Source organism: Schistocerca cancellata, chromosome 4, assembly GCF_023864275.1.
Source record: "Schistocerca cancellata isolate TAMUIC-IGC-003103 chromosome 4, iqSchCanc2.1, whole genome shotgun sequence".
NCBI lineage: Eukaryota > Metazoa > Arthropoda > Insecta > Orthoptera > Acrididae > Schistocerca > Schistocerca cancellata.
In genome coordinates, this window is record NC_064629.1 from 529,675,936 (window position 1) to 529,697,423 (window position 21,488).

General features: G+C 35.1%; 1 protein-coding gene across 4 annotated transcripts in view; it reads right to left on the reverse strand.

Annotated features, from left to right (window-relative positions):
- LOC126184958 (dynamin) overlaps window positions 1-2,713 on the reverse strand; it is a 116,059-nt gene extending 113,346 nt beyond the window's left edge. For 2 of the 4 annotated variants that reach the window (XM_049927633.1, XM_049927636.1), the window contains exons 1-3: window positions 2,251-2,713; window positions 1,958-2,031; window positions 775-924 (exon numbers count right to left, since the gene is read on the reverse strand). In XM_049927633.1, the coding sequence (XP_049783590.1) occupies window positions 775-924; window positions 1,958-2,031; window positions 2,251-2,414 (388 nt within the window). In that variant the 5' untranslated portion in view covers window positions 2,415-2,713. The remainder of the gene's footprint in view (window positions 1-774; window positions 925-1,957; window positions 2,032-2,250) is intronic. The other 2 variants (XM_049927634.1, XM_049927635.1) reach the window with 2 other exon arrangements.
- Window positions 2,714-21,488: the final 18,775 nt, after the last annotated feature.

Below are 21,488 nucleotides of genomic sequence, written 5' to 3' on the forward strand. Positions count from 1 at the left end.
CAGACAAGCTGCAGTTTTTCATTTTGACGTAATGACAACTGTGTTCCATTATGGATTAGGCCTCCAACCTGCTGCACTCATAAATTTCTCTCTCTCTCTCTCTCTCTCATTGTCTGTCTACCTAAATTGTTTTCCAATTGGGTCAATGTGTTGTTCCAGGTAGTTCCTTCCATCATCTTTAGTTGGTCACTACAGGTTTTGACATTCCACAAACAACTTATTTCTGCTGGCTGAAAGTTGTTCTCATCAGCTTTGCAACTGGTTCATGTATCACAATCGAAGATTTGCCCATAAGGTCTTGCCTATTGCTCTGAAGAGGACATTGAAATTGCTTACAATATAAGTGATAATATCTGTTTCTCAACTAACAATAACAATAATAATAATAATAATGATAATAACAAACAAACAAATATAATCCTGTAACAAAGCGCTCATTTGCTGTTTATATCGAAAATGAATGTATAAGAAGTCATGTAGAAAATTACTGATTTTGTATGTTCACTTTTAATTCCTTGACTGTCTACAGTGTCTTGTTTCTCACATTCATTAAGAAATTGCTGTATATGAGGAGACACTGAGGTGAAAGTGTAAGGTGTTTTTGTACATTACACAGAGGCTGATATAGTTAACTACAAAATCATGCTCACAGGTTAGAAAGATTTCAAGGTGAGTAAATAATTGAAAACATACATTATTATTTTTAAATGAAATACTATCTAATTATTTTAGAAAGTAGTCATTGCTGTGCATCTTTCAACTGTTGACACTCACCATTTGGAGAATAGACACGAAGATTTATGGGTATATTGGAAATTCCTTTGTTAGATCCAGTGACCCTGTCTGTTTCCGCTTCTATTTCACGGCGAACCTCATCAAAATCAACAAATTTCTTCCCTTTGCAGTGAAGAAATTCTGCATACTCTACAAAATAGATAAAAAAGGATGCTCAAAAACATGATATGACCAAAAGCGCTCTGGTTTTGAATACGTGGTTTCCTACAAAAAGGATACTGTAGTGACAGCTTTGTTTTAGACACAGAATAACTTTAATACAGATTTAAGATGCTAATGTATTTATAACTTGCATTGCAGGAGACCATGTAGAATTGAAATTTGTGTTAGTTAAATAGTAAATTCTATCACAAGTGTACTAAAAACAGAATGTGGAAAAAAAGTTACGCAAATTGGCTCACTGAACAAATATTAAAAGTTCCTAGAATCTCACACAGTGCTTATGTCTGCAAGTAACAAAAACCTTATCCTTTATGCACAAGTGAAAACATAAAACTTGTATAAACATGTGTTCACTTGCCTCTAATGAAAGAGTGTACCAATTTTTCATTTCATAACGGATATGCCTCTGTACATAATTGCATATCCATGGGACTGCGCACACAAATGTCATTCACAAAAAACGGAACGGACGAGCCAAACTGCAATTTTTAGTGGACAAATATCTCTCGCATCAGTTGCATTCATAAACTAATAGTGTTTTACACCTGAGCTCGCACTTAACGGCGTTTCGGTAGACAAAGTAACAAAGTGTCTTGAACAAGACATTTTACTAATAAATGTCTGATCAATCGAAAATGTGTGTACCACACCTATTTTATCATTCTCCAACAACGCAACTTCTGACATAAGATTACTATATTTCTAAACTGAACGCATGTTCCTGCCGTGTTTCAATCCTAGCACGAATTATTCAGATTTACAGCAGCAAGTAGGACTGTCTCGCCAAATAACAAAAATTTTCGATGCTCGGCATACCATCAACTACTACATGAAAAGCTCTTACCCGATCAATTTTTTGACGTAAGACTTAACCTAAACAGAGTAACTGCACTAACGAACAATAATATGTAGTCGACAATAATTGTTATCTAATGCTCCATCCGCCCACTTTTAGCCCTAAGTTTACGTATTCGATATTACAAACGACATGCTTACTTACCAGTTGAACTATTTATAAGCTGCAAAATAAGGGGTCTTCGTGTGACAATTCCTGAACCTCGAGGTAGAAAGTCCCTGAAAAAACGTGCATCAATGAAAAACATCGTCTGCGTGCCAGGTATGTTTATGCCCGATTCAGGAAGCACATACCAACTAATGCGTAAGTAAACTGCAAGTATAGCATAACCTGCTGTCATGTTCGATGTAAAGATAAGACACTCTGTAATCGTTACAATTTTGAAAACCTACTAAGTAATACTCACTTTAAGACAGAGCCTAAACTCTACTGCTCACCTTCCGACGAAATTTTCCAAAACCGAACTTTTGCCCGCACTCTGTCCTCCTACCACTGCTATCTGGGGCAAATCCAGTTGCATATGTACGCCAAGCTGAGTGAACGCATCTTGGAGTTTGTTCACTATTGGTATTAGCTGCTCCATTCCCGCATTTCCTGCCATTGTGAACTACACTTTCAACTCCGCACCCTGCGCACTACTGACTTCAATTTTGTACTCCGCGATATAAAACAATATGGCTGATTACCCATCAGTCCCTGCGCATCACTGCTGATCGAAATTTTGAATGGAACTTCATGGTCGGCATTTGCATAGCAGAAAACATAATATTACTGTATATCAAGTCAATTGATTACAAATTCATCTATTAGGCTAGCCTTGCATTCCTCGGTAAACAACACTGTATTCCTAATAGACACGGCACTGACAACAATAACGTAAACAGAGACACTACCAAAGAAAACACAGAAACGTCAAACTTCGAACCCACACACTTCCTGTACTGTCAAACTTATTCACGGCGCTTTATTGTTAACATTTGTCTCAGGTTCTGTAGATAACCTGTATTACGATATCGATCTGAGGACACGGAAGATAATGTCTTAATCGATATCAAAAACGCGCAGACAAAGACATATTGCATGACCTACTTTCTCAAATACTTGTAGACTCGAATAAGTTAAAACTATCGGAGCTTCATGGAAACAAATGTAGTCAAGGAAACATTGCCAATCTGAAAACTGGTTAGTTTTGAAAATGTGATTTAGCTCAAAGTAGCACTTGATAGACGAAATAAATGTACAGCGTTTTATCTAAATTTTCTGACGCGATTCCTATTTGAGTCACAGAAAAATGAAACATCTAATAACTCTCATTTTGAAATTATTGCTACGATAAAGCTGCTGCCTAGAAACATGAATCGAAAAGTATGAAGATGCTTGCAAATACATCAGTCTTACGAAAACTGTTCTACAATCATTGGTTTCAGCATGTGAACTGGGAAGTCATTTATAAAATTTAGAAGATAAAAATCCACTCAGGAATTGGATGAGAATCAGTTCTATGTTAAAGATCTCTGTCGAAACAAAACTGAACTAAACATCGTCGTTCCTAATAAATAACTAAAGCTATAACATCGATATCGCGAAACACATCCTGTATCCGTTGCTAGATACTAACAGCATTTCATTGTTAAGCTACACACAAAATCATGGTCATATTTCCACATACACTCATGATCGGTAATTCACTACAATTTTATCAAACTGGCCTATTACTTTCGATCTTTCCAAGTAACTTTTACATTATTCTACCTGTGTCACACTGTTGCTAGTTGCAATAGTTTAATCAGTTGTTGCATGTATTATAGCCTTTACTGTTATGTATAGTTGTTGTTATCACGTAACGAGTGCTGTTGGTATATATACCTACAAAGAACAGTGGTAAAAAAATTATCTAATATGTAGTCCCAAATGAAGACAGGAGAAATGGAGCCATGAAATTTTTCAGTAGCCACTCACAATAGAGGGTTGTAGTTAGTGTGTTAATACTTAAAATAGGAATAAAAAAACTGAGAAATTGGAGCAGAATGTGAACACACATTTTAAACAATCTGAAAAAATTACTCTAAGAGGCGTGGAAAAAAAATGAAATATTGTCTTTAAAAAAAGAATCCTCATCTGGGTGGGATGAAATACCCATATCTGTGCAATGTCATTTCCCTGACACTATCGATTATAATAAACCAATATTTTGAGCAAGGATGTTTTCCAGATAAAGTGAATCATGCTGACATAAAACTATTATTCAAAAAGTGATCGACAGAATAGATGAGGAATTACCACTCTATCTTTTCTGCCAGTCTTCTTTACAATGTTTGAAAATATTGCAGCAAAACAGATTCAAAAATTTCTTGAAAAATAGCTTGGATTCTAACAAGGAAAAAGAACTTTAAATGACACCAATGAACTCACTCAAAAGAAATACTCCTCATCAGATAAATGTAGAAAGGTTACAGGAATAGTCTGCGATCTGACGAAAGCATTTTATACACTGAACCATCCTTACTTTCCACTCAAGTTACATAGATATAGGGAATCACGGACACTGTTTTAAAATGTTCAACTCTTACTTGACAAATAGGAAATAATGAGTAATTCCAACTTCAAATTCAAGCAATTGCTCATCAAATTGGAATACTATTTTTCAAGAAGTCCATAAGTTTCTATATTGGGTCCCAATTTACTACTTTTCTACATAAAGGACCTATTCCTTTGAATATATAATATAGTTTATTCGTGTTATAACGTACAGTTACAAGCCAAAGACTTTTTACTGGAGACACATCAAATTACTTTAAAAAAATACGATTATAATAATTAACATATTAAAGCAGGCATTTCTGAATTTTTGACATGAACAATTTATCAAGAACATATATACCACTTATGACCATTTTGCAGCTTCCAATACAATTTATAAAAATATTAACAATTTATTATACAATACATAATCTTTATTGTTTCTTTTCTTTTCAAATTGCCAAACCGTCCTGCATGAATTCTTCAATTGATTAATAACATTTTCCCACTAGTGTATTAAATGACAATCTTTTTAGTGGGACAAACTCCATATTTGGAAGATTTGTGTTATTATATTTTTTGTAAAATTTTAATCCCATGTAAAATGGTGCTTGAGCATAAAGTATTATTTGTTATGAGAGGGAAGTTTGAAACTGTCCCTGTGGCAAGTACTGTAATTGTGGTTGAAATGAAAATTGTCAAGTGACTTTGACTTTTATATATGAAAATAAAGATTTCGTAGATGTACAGAGAATGAATGGTTAGTATTTTTAATTTTTTAAATAATGGGCGATATGATATTCTTTTTCTTACTAAAACATGTTACTTATGATTCTCTTTTGAAGTGTAAGTAATCTTGGGCTGTTCATAGAGTTTCTCCAGAAAATTATTCCATATCGAATTATAATCTCAAAGTAGCTGTGGTAGACTATCTTCCTGGTGTCCATGAGTGTGGATCCAGATAAGACATTCATTGCATAAGCTAGGCTGTATAGTTTGATTACTAAGAAATCTACATGTGCCTTCCAATTTAAGTTTTTTCTCAAGATTTATACCTATAAATTTTACATAACTTTCTTCAGTCATTTCGTGATCGCTTTGCACTATTTTTATGGGAGATGCTGACCATGTTTTAGCACAGAACTGCACTAATTGTGTTTTTGTGACTTCGATTTAATCCACTTTGCTTTAACCAGAATTCTAGGTTTTCCATTATATTTTCCACAGTTTCATGAAGTTGTTCTAAATTGTCATTTTCAATTAAAACAAACGTGTCATCTGCAAATAAAATGGAGTGAACATCAATGCTTAAAGGTAAATCATTTATGTAGAGGAGAAAGAGATAAGGCTCTAAAACTGAGCCCTGTGGGACCGCTGTAAATATCTTTTTCCAGTCCAAGAATGGTTTTTTCCATTTAAATTTAGAATACCTCTGTGTATTCTTTCTGAAAAATAAGATTTGAACCACTGCAATGCCCTGTCCACGGTCCCATGTCTCTCTAACTTGTGTAGAAGTAGTAAGTGATTGACAGAGTCAAAAGCTTTGATCAAATCACAAAAAAATACCTGTGGCTTTTTTACCTTTATCTAAAGCAGGGCTTATCTTTCGAGTGAATTTCCTGGTAGCATTTATTGTATTTTTCCTCATTTGAAATCCAAATTGATTTTTAACTATAATATCGTTTTTGATAAGAAATTTTTGAAGATATTTTGCAACAATCCTTTCTATCACCTTAGCAAAAACTGGCAGCAGGGAAATAGGGCTGTAATATCCCATTTCATCTGGTGTGCCTTTCTTGAAGAGTGGTCTTATTTCAGCATATTTTAACACATGTGGGAAATATCCTTCCTCAAATGACTGATTAATAATTTTAGTCAATGGATAAGAAATGATGTTATAAAGCACCTTGACTACACTGGTTGGAATTTCATCCCACCCAGCTGATTTCTCGTTTTTTAAAGACATTAAAGTATCTTCCACAACTTTGGGATAATTCTTTGGAATGTTTTAAAGTTTTCATTTTGTTTTATATTTACGAAGTTGACATCTACCTTGCCCTGGTGGGCTGTGATCATTGATGTTCAATGATATGTTATTGCTGATGATAACTCAGTTATAACTGAAAATCAGGTGTTAAACAGAATCCCACAACACATCGAAAATACTTTAGAGAAACTTGAATCTTGGCTCCATCAAAATGGACTGAAATTAAATGTAAATAACACCAAAATGATGTAGTTTGAAAGTAAATCATTGGAATGAATATAAATAAAAATAACTAATAATAAACAGGATATCTCAGAAGCATCCCATGTTAAATTGTTGGGCTCAAATCTTGATAGGAAATTAAATTCAAAGGTAAACATTGACTACTTAACAAATAAACTAAACAGCTTACCATTTGCAATGTGTAATTTGCAGGCACCACTTAAATATACAGCAGAAAGATAGTCTACCACTATTATTCTAATTTGGTCATTCATTATCCCATAACCTCCCAGGAAAATTCAGCAAATGTCTCAAGTCTCCCAGTACTACAGAAGCAAAAAATCAGAAATGTAAATGTTGTCAAATAATAGGAATCACATCAACCACTGTTAAAACATTCAAAAATGTCATAAAATCGATCCCTCTCATTATATAAGATGCTGCCCACATGCCGACAGAGTTGTTTCAACTATACTGCAGCAGTTTTGCAGGGAAGCTCTTATACATACTCCACACAGTCCCGAATCTCTCCCCATGTGATTTTTATATTTTGAGAGAGCTGAAGAAAGACATTTGTGGCTCTCGATTTGCTTCAGATGAAAATGTGCATATCTGAGTACAATCATGGTTCTGTAGGCAACTGTGAATGTTTTCCCATGAAGGCACTGATCGTCTTGCCTCACAGTGGGATAAAATTGTTAGCAGTTACGGTAGTTACTTTTGAAAAAATGAACTGTTTATTTAATTTTTTCCATCTGTCTCATTTTCATTTGACTACCCCTTATAGACATGTGGTGTTTGTTTTCTTATTCAAAAACCAACAAACTCTTGACACTTTCCATTTCACCACAGACACAGCACTCACCAAAGAGATAGTTTTAAGTTTCCAAAACACCATTTAAAATTATATGCCCTGGACTCTATAGTATATCTGTAAAAATGTACAATAAAATAAAAGGTAGTAGGATATTTAAGATTGAGCATTCAGTGAAAATATTGTTCTTTACTGTTCTAGTGGAAAGGTACTATTATTCTACTAAAGAATGCAATGGGAACAGTTCCACAGTTTGAACAAGGGAATTATGCACACATTTCTTGTGAGCTGGAAATGATGATAAGTAGTTGTGTAGCTTTATCTCAGAAATATACATAAAAGACTCAAACTTTTGTATTTCTCATAAAACTCTTATTGTAATACTTAGCATGTCTCTTATACTTCAAATCAAATGATTTGAAAATTGTATGCAACAAGATGAAAATATCGCATTTCACATTTCATTTTTTTATTACCAAAGTAGGTGACTGATGGGCTGGAGAAACCTGATTTACCTGATAAGGCTCTAGCAGTAGGTTTTCCAAATAAGGCTTTGAGCTGTCTGTACACTAAAAACCGTAAAACTTCCTACTTCTTGTATTTCACAGCTTGAGAAATGTATTTTCGTAGCTTGTGAAGTTCTAAGGTAAAAACTGGACTGCGTGTATGGAATCATTGAATTTCAATGATAATCCAGTTGCCTTACATCATTGGTTGATGTTATCGAATATTTTGTTAGTTGCCATTTTAAATATGGGACTTGCACTTCCTCTATCCCTATACAGAGCTTTTCAAAAAGAAGGAACAGATTTCAAACATTTTTTGCTTCCAAACTGCAAAAGGTAGAAACATAGTTCCAAAGTTCCTCAAAATAGAAAAGTTCAAATTTTAACGCATTCGATGTGAGCACCATGTGTTACATGACTAATATCAAACTGGTGGCTCATTTCCTGCCACACACGAAGCAATTTGTCTCTCATTATCGAATTCACTGCTTCGACAATGCGATGTCGTAGTTTTTCTAGAGCTTCAGGCATAGTGGGGATAAAGACGCGCTCTTTTACATAACACCATAGATAAAAGCCACAAAAAGTGAGGTTTGGGACGTTGGAGCCGAAGAGGAGCAGCAGAAGATGACCTTCATCGCCAGTGGCCCCCCAGGTCTCCAGAGTCCTAACAGCTAGCGACTTTTATCTGTGGGGTTACGTTAAAGACCGCGTTTTTACCCCCCCCCCCCCCCCATATGTCTGACACTCTAAAAGTCTGCAACATTGCATTGCCGAAGCTGTGAATTCTGTAACGAGAGATCAGCTGCTTTGCGTGTGGCAGGAAATGAGCCATCGTTTTGATATGTGTCAGGTAAAACACAGTGCCCTCATTGAATACATAAAAATCTGACATTTCTCTTTCGAGGACTGTTGGAATTGTGTTACTATTTTTAATAGTTCAGAAGCAATAAATGTTTGAAATGTGTTTCTTCTTTTTGAATAGCCCTGTATTTATGTACGCTTCAAAAAGGACTAAATTTCATCTCCTAAAACTGAAGTGCAAGATGATTATGTATTCAAAAACAAGAGAGGCTCCAAAATTGTAGCACTTCGTATCTGATTACTTCAAATTCTGAGTGCCTATTGTTGCATGATTTCTATGTAGCTGTTACACTTTGCTTTCAACCATTCCAATAAAATAAAAAATCACAAGCCTGCTGTGTCTACTATGCCATAATGTTGTAACTTATACATGAGGATATCATGGTTCACACAGTTACAAGCCAAGGCAAGGCATAATATAATTCTAATGGTAATTATATCTGATTATTGATTGTACTACATCATCCATCAAGGTCAATGTAAGAACTTCACTTGTCAGTCCTTTTTGAATTCCAAGCTATTTACTTCTGAGAAGTAAGTACCACTGTTGAAAGAGTCATTGTATCTATGACTCAACATGTTACTGAGTTGAGCTGAACAACATTTCATTATTTCACCATTGATTTCATCATAACGTCTTAAACATTTACTTTTAAGAGAATTGATAACAATAAAAACTTCTTTTGACAATATTAAGAGAAGACGAATTTGAATAAATTTGTTTTGGAAAACTTTTGCTTAGAAACTGTAAGGTATCTCCTAAGGAAGTGTTCAAAACTAAGTTATTTCTTATTGACAGAAAAAAATTAAACATACTTCAACTTAATAGACTTTAAGTAAAGTTCAAAATAATTTTGTACTTGCTGGTAAAATATTTTCAGCAATATAGCACATGATACAAGGGAATTAGAAGAAAATAAATCTGAAACGAAAAACATTTTATAACACAAACAAACTTATGCATAATGAAAAAAGATTATCTTTTATTACAAATGTGTCTGTAACAAACAAAACTGTAGCTTGTAGCATGCAACCTGATTTATGGTCTGTGTAATGCGTGTAACAAAACTAATTGAATGACGAGTACAAGATAGGAAATATCTATGTAATAATATTTATGTATGTTAGCCACTTGTATAATCATTTGTATTACCATTGATATAATGATGGATAAACTGATGATACCTTATAAACTATAACAGTTGTTTACAGGCAAACAAATCAACTCCATTCAACTCAATTCAGTTCAAATGTCATTGGGTTCTTTTTCAGGACTCATTTTTACTATGTTTCAAAGAGTTGTTACCTGGTTACTGTAGGAGCTTACTTTTTCTTCAGTGTATATACAATCTGAGGGTCTAATGACTTGCCTTAGAATTTTGCAGTTAAGTTTGTAATATGATTTAACCCTATCATTATATGTGTCCCTCAAAGCAAAGTAGAATCGTTTCTCAGTTTTGTATGATATTTTGAGTACATTTATAGCCCAGAATTTAGACACAGTTGATCTGCTGCCACTGAAGAATTTCTTTGGAAACATCTTTGAAAATAACCTACAAGTATCTTACAGAAATAACTACACTTTTAACTAAAAGCAGGGATGTTATGTACATGTTTCCAGTCAGTAATTCACAAATTCTTCATTTCATTTTTCGCTTAGAGTGATTGTAGTTTTCTATTGAAAGCCAGAATGTGAACATTGTTGTCTGAGAGGCCATAAACAGTGAGAATCCCACTATGACTTTTCAACTATAGAAATATTGTCAACAGCAGTGGTGCTAATTCTCATAATTCTTGTTTTGAATTGTATGAGAGGAGCAAGATTATATGAATTATCAATGGACTCAAATATATTTATACAGTTCTACAAAAAAATTAAATCTTCACTGCCTCCTTCTGCTTGGAAGTGATGAAGTTTAATAATGTATCAAGATTTTTCATAAGTAATTCAAAATTACAAAATGGCAACTTGTATATTGTGAGTAGTATTATTAACTTTGCATGAAAATCTTCTTCTGCCATACAAGATTTGAAATGCTAGTCATTATAAAACTGTTAGGTATCAATGGTTTTATGTTTGTATCTCTTAAGTAAGAATCCTCCACCATAGCTGAGTGGTCAGAGCAGCTGACTGCCAATTGGAGGATCTGAGTTCCATTAGCAGTACTGCCAGGGAGTTTTTCTTAGTGGGAGTACTGGTAAGGCATGCAGTCAGGCTAAGTGAGGAGCTACTTGAGTGAGGAGCTACTTGACTGATTAGTAGTGGTTCATGGTCAAGAAATCTGACAATGACCAGCAGAGTGGCGTGCTGACCACACACCATCCATTCCTCATGTAATGATGCCACTGTCAAAGGATGACATGGCGGTCGGTTGGCTCCCATTGGCCCATCTATGGCCAAAACATGGAACTTACTTAAGTGACAATTTCTTTTTTCTCCACATTTTACCTGTAGTAACTAGAAACTAAGCTATATCCATCCATATTCAGTATTCTTATATCACTGGTCAGACTATATTTATATTAGATCTACATGATTGCAGGTTCAGTTCATCTAAACAAATCAAAAGTTCACTGATTTTCTTTTTTTTTTACATACATTAACCCCCTTTTTATCTTCAAATGTGCTGGTCTCCAAACTTTTAGTTATATTGACTTCTTTTAATACGGTCTGATTGAAATTTGAGTTTACCCTAAAAAACAGGGCTGCCTCCACATCTGTGACTACAGGTATGCACCTATGATTCTGCTATCGATCCAGCCAGTATCTATCCCACTCCTACAGAGTAAACTCCACTCGAAGACAGGACCATACTTAATGAGGAATATTACCTCTTTTATGGGTGAGGCCATGTGCCTATAAGTGAGCAAGGACTTACCAGTTTACAAATCCCATAAAGGAAATTGTTGTCCTGAAATGCATGCCATTCCTCGCATTTTTACAAAGTTCATAAATGGGCATGCTTACTCACACTTAGTGGTACTTGACATTATCAACAGTTAGATTCTCAGGAACCACGATAAGACTTTCAATAATTATATTGAATCCAACCAATTATATTCAGCCCAAAAACAAGACAGCTGTGGGATTTTCTGAACAAGTATACTTTACTAGGAAGAGTAAAATGTAAAATAAGAGAAGACACACTTGATCAGGAACATGAAAGTAATGATTTATGAAACAGTGCAAATGGTTTGGTTTATTTGGTTCTTAATATTCAACCATAAGTTATCCAATATAAGGGAGCAGTTATTAATCAAAAGAAGCTCTTCTAAGTACCATAAAGGTCTTCCAATTATACACTACATTGTTGATGTTGACATCACTACCACAAGTTTCAAAGTGCTGACTTGGAAGAACTTTCCAAAGTTTGAGAGTTTTATCAATAAAAAGAAGCTCTACTGAACGCCATACAGGTGTCCAACGATACATTACAATATTAATGTTGATGTCACTACCACAAGTTTCAAAGTTCTGGCTTTGAAGAACCTAACAAAGTTAGAGAGCTGCTCCATCTGCGTTACAAGTGGTTTGAAAATATAAGGCTGTCAGCAACAGTACAATTCACTTAATCTTGGGCCTCCAGTTCAGAAACTTAAATTTCTTTAATTGATATTTTTACGACATACCTACTGGCTATCTTCTGAGTGAGTGGGCAGATTAAGTAGTGGTTACTTTAAATTATATATTTTTATTACTAAAGTTTAAGTCAAGCTTTATATACTTATTAATACTGCATGAACACAATCATCCTATATAAAATTTTTATTTCTTTCTGAATAGTGATATCTTCTTGCGTTTTCATTGTTTAGTTGTGTAAAGAAACACTAAAGCTTCATAGTTAATTACCAAAAGTATTTATTCTACTCGTATTTTTCCGCATTTCATCTCATCGGGAGAGCACAGCTCAGTATTCATTATTTCAACAATAAATAATAACAAACGGAGAATTACAGCAGAAACGGGTGGCCAAACATTTATCATTAATTTATTGAGGAAAGAGACTGTTGTAACATCAGTACACGATCGCTATGCAGAATTACAATGACAAAACGTCCAGTTATCGACAGGTGTCATGACATTGCACAAAACATAGATGGTTTGTAGCCTTTCAGTGGAAAGAAAGACTTCTTCTCTTCATGTGAGAGGTGTTCTTTGGTGAGCCCATGGAGAACTCATGTACACTCTAAAACAAAGAAAACTATGCACCACAAACGAATTATCTGAATGAGACGAAAATCGGTAGATGCAATGTGCATGTACTGATAAATAAATGATTACAGTATCAGAAAAATATAAAGATTTATTCAAGAGAAAAAGTTTCACAAATTAAGCAAGTCACTTATGCACTGGTACATCTCTGGTCCTTATGCAAGCAATTATTCGGCTTGGCACTGATTGGTATTCTGAGGAATATCGTGTTAAATTCTGTCCAACTGCTGCATTAGATCATCAAAATCTTGAGCTGGTTGGAAGGCCCTGCCCAAAATGCTCCAACTATTCTCAGTTGGGGAGAGGTCCAGCAACACTGCTGACCAAGATTGAGCTTGGCAATCACAGGCACAAGGAGCAGAGACTCTTCTCATCAGCAAGTGGGCATTCAGGATTACTTCCCATGAAGGGCAACAAATTGGGGAGTAGAATATCATGGACATACCACACCACTGTGCTGTAAAGGTGCCATGGATAACAATGAAAGACGTCCAGCTATGATAAGAAATGGCACTCCAAACCATCACTCTTGGTTATCAGGCTGCTTGGCGGGCGACAGTCAGGTTGGTATCCTTCCACTGCCTCGGTCATCTCCAGACAAGTCTTCGATGGCCACTGGGGCTTAATCTGAAGTGTTACTCATCACTGAAGACAATTCTGCTTCAGTCACTGGGAGTTCAGGCCAAAGACGTGTCTTCAGACGCCCCAGAAAGTGATGGGAAACCAATCTGATTATCATCCATCATATAGCCTGACAACAATTACTGTTGGTCTGAGGTGCCATTTCTTTTCATAGTAGGACGCATTTGGTTGTAATTCGTAGCACCATTACAGCATGGCAGTGTAGTACATCGACGATGTTCTATGCCCCGTTCTGTTGGCCTTCATGGCAAGCCGTCCTGTGCTTTAATTTCAGCATGATAATGCCTGCCCACATATCGTGAAAGATTCTACTGCTTGTCTGCGTGCTTGCCATACCCTACCTTGGCCAGCAAGGTCGCTGGATCTCTTCCCAATTGAGAACGTTTGCAGTATTTTGGGCAGGGCTCTTTAATCAGGGATTTAGACTAGCTAAAGAGCCAATTAGGCAGGATTTGGCACTATATCCCTCAGGAGAACATCCAACAACTGTGTTAATCATTGCTATGCCAAATAACTACTTTCATAAGACCAGCACGTTACTGACTTGCTCAAGTTGTGAAGTTTTTTCTCTTGAAAAAGTCGTGCAATTTTTCTAAAATTGTAAACATTTGTTTTCTGTGCATGTGCATCACATCTACTGATTTCTGGCCTACTCAGATAATTCCTTCATTTGCATCGTTTTTTAGTATTAGAATGTATTAACCACCACAGTTATCGTAAATTCTTGCCTATGTCAAGGAAGTGTAAAATAATGAACACCTAATAAGGCTGCTACAAACCTTACTATTCTTTGAATGTCAAATCCCATGCGATTTGTACTTTATCATTACTGACAAATGATTATGTGTGTCCATGTAGTTCACTTTTGATGGTAACATAACACCAGGTACATTCCTTCATCCATCTCTGCATGTTCATTTACGCACTACTCCAAATTTCGATATTAACTTGATATTTCCTGCTGCCTCTGGTGCTCAGTTGTTAAGTTTAAACACATGTAGGGGAAAGAGACTTATAACAGTTCATGAGAGGACTTAAGGGCTTTCACACCTGTTTGATTATCAAATAGCTATGTTCACTAAGATACATGGAAATCTGGATGGTGCCCAGGATAGCTTGAAAAATAAAAAATTAGGTAATGGAGGAGTAGTAGACTATACTTTGAATTTGATTAATTTAGAGCAAAGAGGAAAAACAAGAAAGTATATGATTCAAATCTTTCTCTAACATGTGAACAGTAGATACGCTTTAAGGTGTTCATTAAAGGCGACTTAGAGAAGGATGTGCTAATGAATGAGCTGTGGTCTTGATGAATATATCTACAAATAGCTGACAGTTGTGTCATGAGAAATGAAAATGTGCTTTTTGGACTGACATTCACATCTAATTACATCAGAATATGATTTAGTCGTTTCCTATTGCTGTACATCACTTAATGTATATAACAGAACTATAAATTACGATACTAGAGATCTTGCATTTGCACATTGTAAAATGGCGAAGGGGCGGTAGCCAAAGTGAGTAAGAGAAAAGTGAACTGTATTTCGACCATGGAGGTAAGAATAAAGGGAGATGATGCTACGTATCCCAGTGGTACTACGTTTTAAAGCCATGGGGGCGTGGCTGGCCGCCATGACACTCTGACCAAAACATTCTCAGTGTGCTATAGCGCTGTGTATTTACAGTCGCTAATTGCACCATATACGTATGTGACATCATAAAATTTGTTATTTCAAAGTTTTTGTTTAAAATAAAATCTCGTAAAGGCGAAATCTCGCGTTTCTTCCGATTAAAAATAGTTTTTAATGCAATATTACGAATAGCTAGTATATTCCAGTCTTCAGTGTAAGCGATACAAATAAGTCTGATAAAATAACTCAATGTGAGTTAATGTTTAGCCAACAACCTGTCACGTTGTGCACAACTTCATTCTATTGTCAAATGTAACAGAACTGTGGAGAATCCCAAGATATATAAATTAGGAGTTTGTTATCCACAAAAAAGGTAACATTGACCCTGAGAAAGAAAACAAAACTCTTTACCATACAATTCATAGACACATCAACAAATACCCACGTTTATTCTCTTAAGTGGTATACAGCAGCTCTAGTATGAGGCTAGTGCCCGTTTTTCGGTAACAAACAACTCAGTTGTGGCAGCAGCAATTGCTGCATGACATGTCTCTTAACCAAGGCAGTATAACAATGTTCCAATTTTCATCTGTTATGGAAGTCATTTTAATATTAAAAGGAGTTCTAGTTATTGCTTACTTACCTTAGGTTCCAATTTCTTATTTTGGTAAGAAAGAGATTTCTTACCAGGGCAACAGTGTCCCATGTTTTTAGGTAACTTAGGCATAAACCATTTTACATTGAGCTTTGTTTACGCCATTCCCTATTTTATAATTTTCAGTCTTTTAAATCCAGTCCTTTCTTGTCAAGCTGACAGGTATGTACTGTGGTACAAAATGAAATAATGAAGGATTTAAGACAGAGATCATGGACCAAAATCTTATATCAGAGTTTGACTAGTGTGGAATGTCTCAATAAATAAGCAGAAGCTTCATTGCTTGCCAGTGACAAAGTTTTATTATATTGAAACTAGGTTTTGTTTTTGAAATTATTGTCTTAATAAAATGTAGGCTATATATTCCTTATTCATTTATAAAAAGCATGGTAACTGGGAACGAAATAAAGAACAAACTCTAGGTACTATATTCAGAATTCTGTTCCACCAAAGAAGCTTTTCTTGATCTGTTGTTATCCACTTTATGTTGAATTGTTTGTTACTGGTATACAGAAATATTATTACACTGTGAGTGTTTTCAGTTAACTGCCTTTTCACAAGATTGGGAAATTTAAAAATAACAGAGTTCTATGCAAAAAAAATATTATCAACATAAAATCCCACATCAAAACTTAAATGTACTGAAAAATGTGTGTCCATTATGAATCAGATTTCACCAAACAATAGAAACCATTACGGATGGAAATATGAAAATAAAACATTTGTGAACAACACTGTCTTGAACATAGGCGTTTATACCATGGAGGTAACCTCCATGGTTTATAAAGACTTGCCTTCAGCTGTCGTTTTGGAACATCAGGTCAATCCAGATTGTTTGAATGAAGCATCCATTAAGAGAATTAAATGTAGAATCAAGGTTCGAATGCAAATAGTCTCGATTATGGTGACATAATAATCCGCAGTGTAGTCAGGGTACAGATTAGAGTCTTACGTGATTGATTAAAGCCAACTGATTACAAATTATTGATTGAACAGCAGAGTGATTTGTAGCATAATGCATATTATGCGTTCAGGACAATGTGTCTAAATGTTTTTATGGATTAAGTGCAGCTTACTAGTTTAATTACCACTATGACGTTTGCAGCACGAATTTGTCTTTGAACTCATGCCAGCAGTAGAAAATGAGGAAAAATGGATCAAACATGGTAAAGCATACGTAGTGGAACACCCATTGCATTTTTCCAGTTTGTGTACGATACAGATCTCAAGTTATTGCAGAACTAGTATTGCATACTGGTATGTTGGAGTATCAACCAGTTGGAAACACTCTACACAAAAGGTAGTTATAAATGTTTGTTTGTGGAAGGTATATTTGAAAGGTATTAGACACACATAAAATTATAATTGCCTGGCTCCATCACACACTGCGAATAAATTTTCATAGATAAAATGAATATTCTAGTACTATTAGTTTCAAGATACAGACAGCACAAACTTTGTGTAGCTGGTTATAATTACACAGAAATAACAGAAAAGATAGAATGTTCATCATTTATTAAATACAATAAGGTCACATTCTCAGTTTGCCTCAATATAATGACTGCTTGATACTAGATGCCTCACACACTAGGCCTCTGTGTACAAATATCAGTTACTGACCTTTAAAGAGTACCAGTTTTGTATAAGTTGTACTGACTTTATTTTCATGCAATGCATCACTTATTCTCTTGGCGGCATGTTTTTTCCGTGTTAGGAGGTATGGTGTGACAATTGCTTTAATCAGTACTGTCATATGATTGTGCAAGGGATGCTGATTTTTCATGTTGTCTGCTACCTCTTTGAACACTGGCTTGAATATGAATTCACTAAGCACCTCAGACACACATTTGAAAAAGAGATTTTCCAATGGAACTTTTAAATTACCTGTAGTATAGCACCAGAACACTTTTCCTGCACACACACAGATGTCAAAAACATCATTTGATAGTAAAACCAAACATCCTCTACACTTTCTATGAATGAGAGAATAAGCAACATGGCTACCATCCCCTCATAACACGGATAAACATGGTTCATACTTTAAGATTTTTTTAGTGGTGCACCACAAATCCGGCTATATATACTACAATATGGATGGCCACTTCAGAGAGATAAGTTCCAGTAGGAAAGTAATCGTGGTCAGGTGTCGCTGCACTATTTTCCATACTTAGTAACTGCCACTGTTCTGAAGTGTAAACTTGAACACTGGAACTGCTGAAAGTAAGAATGAAAATTTATTCCAAAGGCATATAATTCCCTTTTCCCAATCTGCAGACCTCACTATGAATTAGAAGCCTCTTGTATGCTGCAACAAACTGGCGAGCTGTGGGGTTGTTATTCCAATCACCACGACTTCGGATGGCACTAAAAAACATTTTCAAGTGGTCCTGAGAACATTTGTACAGAGGTGGGAACTTCAGTGGAGGAGCATGAATTTGTGTCCCCAGTAATTTGCTATACATGAGTAAAACACCGGATAGACACACCAGGATTCCAATAAATCCTGTCTCTCTATTTGAGTCAACAACTCTCATTGCTTGAGGATTTGGACTGACAATGAGTTCCTTGATGTACCTCTGTGCCTTTAAAAGAAATCCCTCTACAGCACTAAAATTTTCTGTATTTAAACCTGCTTGAAATCACTTTGTAAATGTATTCTGGAATTGCAGACATCAGAGAGACAGTTGAAAATGCGTATAAATTTTACTGTTGCAGATGCCTGTTCAAAACCTGGGAGTTTCACATCACAAGAGTACTGTATGACATCTGCACGGAATTGCTAAGCAGCTGAGTAGTCAGTTCCACATTCATTTTATAAAAAATATTAAGATGACTGGCAGTAAGCTTGTTGCCTAGGTGGAGCCCTTCCTTCACCTGAAATTTATGTAACAGTTCCAAAAAGTGCCAAGAAATGACACTACCTTGCTCATCCTCAAAAATTTTGTTATCTCCTAACGTGATGTGCACAAGTTTCAACATATGTGCAGGATCTAGGAAAAATGACACTTCATGATCATTTCCTTCAACTGAAAAAGTTTCACAATTAAGATCGCAGACTAAACATCTAGCTGGATAGCTGAACCATCACATGCGAGTGAAACAACTTTCACACCACTTGAATTGGCAAGATCAAGGTAGTTGTCTAACTGACTCGGCTTTTTGCCCACCAGTCATACCAGCAGTCAAGAAATACCCAACTGAGAGCTTGCAAGAAGCATTAATAGCCAGAAGCATGAGCACAAATTCTTCTTTGGAAATGGGTAAATTATCTGTGTCTACAGATGACCCCATGTCAACATAACTGTAATAGCATGTACCATCAAACCTGATAACAATTTCATCAATAAACAAGCTACATAGAGTCGGAAACTATTTTTCAGGGTGACAAGTTTCTGCCTTAATTACCTGAAACGCCTTGGATGTGAATCCAGGTGGGTCAATCCAAATTAAGTGGTCCAACAAAAATTAAGTTGGTTGCTTGATCATTTTAAATATTTTAATTTTTTGTATTTGATGACCTTATAACTGAGAAGTTTAAAACAGTTTTCAAAAAATTTTACCTTTAAACTTTACTGAATGCCGGCCATTTTCGTTTGTAAGTGCGCGACGATGTTTCAGTTTAATGTAGTTAGCAAAATATGAATATCTCTGCACTGTGTTAAGTTACAACATTGAAATTGACATGATTGTTTTTAGAAAAGTATTCTCTACAACATTGTCTATTACACAAAATACCCTAAATTCAAAAATAACCAGTCAAACTCACCTCCAATACTTTTTAGGTCCAAGTACTCTTCCTGAGATTTAACCACTGTTATCATTTCTGCCCTGTCAGTTGTGACCCACTGTTTGAAGGTAATACTGTCTGGCATTTTCAGATAATAGTCGTGAAACAATTCCTTAACAGGGCATTTATTACACAAACTCATCATGCAGTCATAACTGTTAGTGTCACAGACCATTAAATTTAGTAACTCTTTGTAGTTAAGATCACTGAGTTTTGCATCCACACGTTTTGATGATATAAACAAACACATACAGAGTGTGTCCCTGAGGATCCAGCCAAAATACACCACTTAGGGTGGAGGTCACAAAATTTTGACCTTCCAATTTTGCATTCAGGATGAGAATTTTTGGAAGCTACATAAAGCTCATTTAAATTTGACAGCACTAGTCGTTTCTGCTGTTACTTTAACTCCATTTATAACAAATCTTTTGCTAACTTTCCAACCTGGATACATTGTACTGTTTTCATCATTTTCAAAAAACTGCTGGATTTTTTGTTTCTTCACTTATACCTTCTCCTTTCTTCTTTCCTAAAACTGGAAGAATGCCCAGCTCTTTCACTAATTTTTGGGTTAGTTTAACCAAACGATGAGAAACGTTAAATTCATGAACTATTTTTTCTCTTGACCATGAGTCAGGGAGCATACTTAAAATTTTAACTTTTTCCTCTCTAGAAGTCACTGAACGTTTAATTTTTAATTTCTCTGTTAAGCTTAAATATTTAGTGTCAGATGATGCTTTAGAAATAATGTTGGTATCTGTATTATTAAAACATGATTCGAGGTCTTTTCTAATTTTGTCTGAAATTTGTTGTACCTTATTTTCAATAGCTGCTTTTCTTATTCTGCTACTTAATTTTATTCTTTTTGAAGCAGGAGATACGTCTAACTTAGAACAAGCAAAATCCCATATGCTAACAGCTTCCCAATTAGGAATATAAATGTCATTAACAAGCTTACATGATTCTGGTTCTGGATTCACAAGAAATATTTTTCAGTAACAATTTGGGCACAGGAAATTTGCAGGAATCACATTACGTTTCACTTGGGAAGCTGTTTCACTCTACATAACAAGGATAAATGTTCACGTTCTATTTCCCTTAAACCTTCAATAAAAGGTCTTTTTTATGAACTTTAAGTGGATCACAGCACTTTCTTCCAAAAATATGGTTGTAATTCAGGATATATTTCTTCTCATGATACTCTCACAATGATGTTACAGAAGAACTTACTCGATATTTAAACAAAGTTTGTCTAACTTCATCATTGACATTTTTCATTTTTTTTGAAACTGAACAGTAAACTGTTTTGTGACACACTTCACTTGCTATCTGTCCAACAGAACACTGTTCATCCATGTTATTGCATTCCAGTTAATCTCTCAAAATTTATTACAAATTAGACATAGAACAAAGCACATAACACATTCTACGCTCTCAATGAAGTATGTACATCCACTCTAACAGAGGCTTCAGAACAGACTGACTAAAACAATGCCACACCTAGCAACAATGTATTTCTATAATGCCACACCCAGCAATAATGTACTTCTTATTGACAATAAACCTAAAAGTAATTGGGCATTTTTGTTGCCATAGAAGAAAAGCGAAAGCTCCTATTGTTTAATATTGTACGTATTAGAAATAAATAAACTAAATGAATATTGGGTGATAACGTTAACTAAATATATGTCACAATTAAATTTTATTACAATGAAATAATAAACCGTTTAAATAGGCAACAGCCATAAGAACAGTTGTAGAGCAATGCGAATTATTTCCTCATTTTCAAAAGTTCATATCTTTGTTCAGAGTCAGATATCAGTGTTGAAATTTT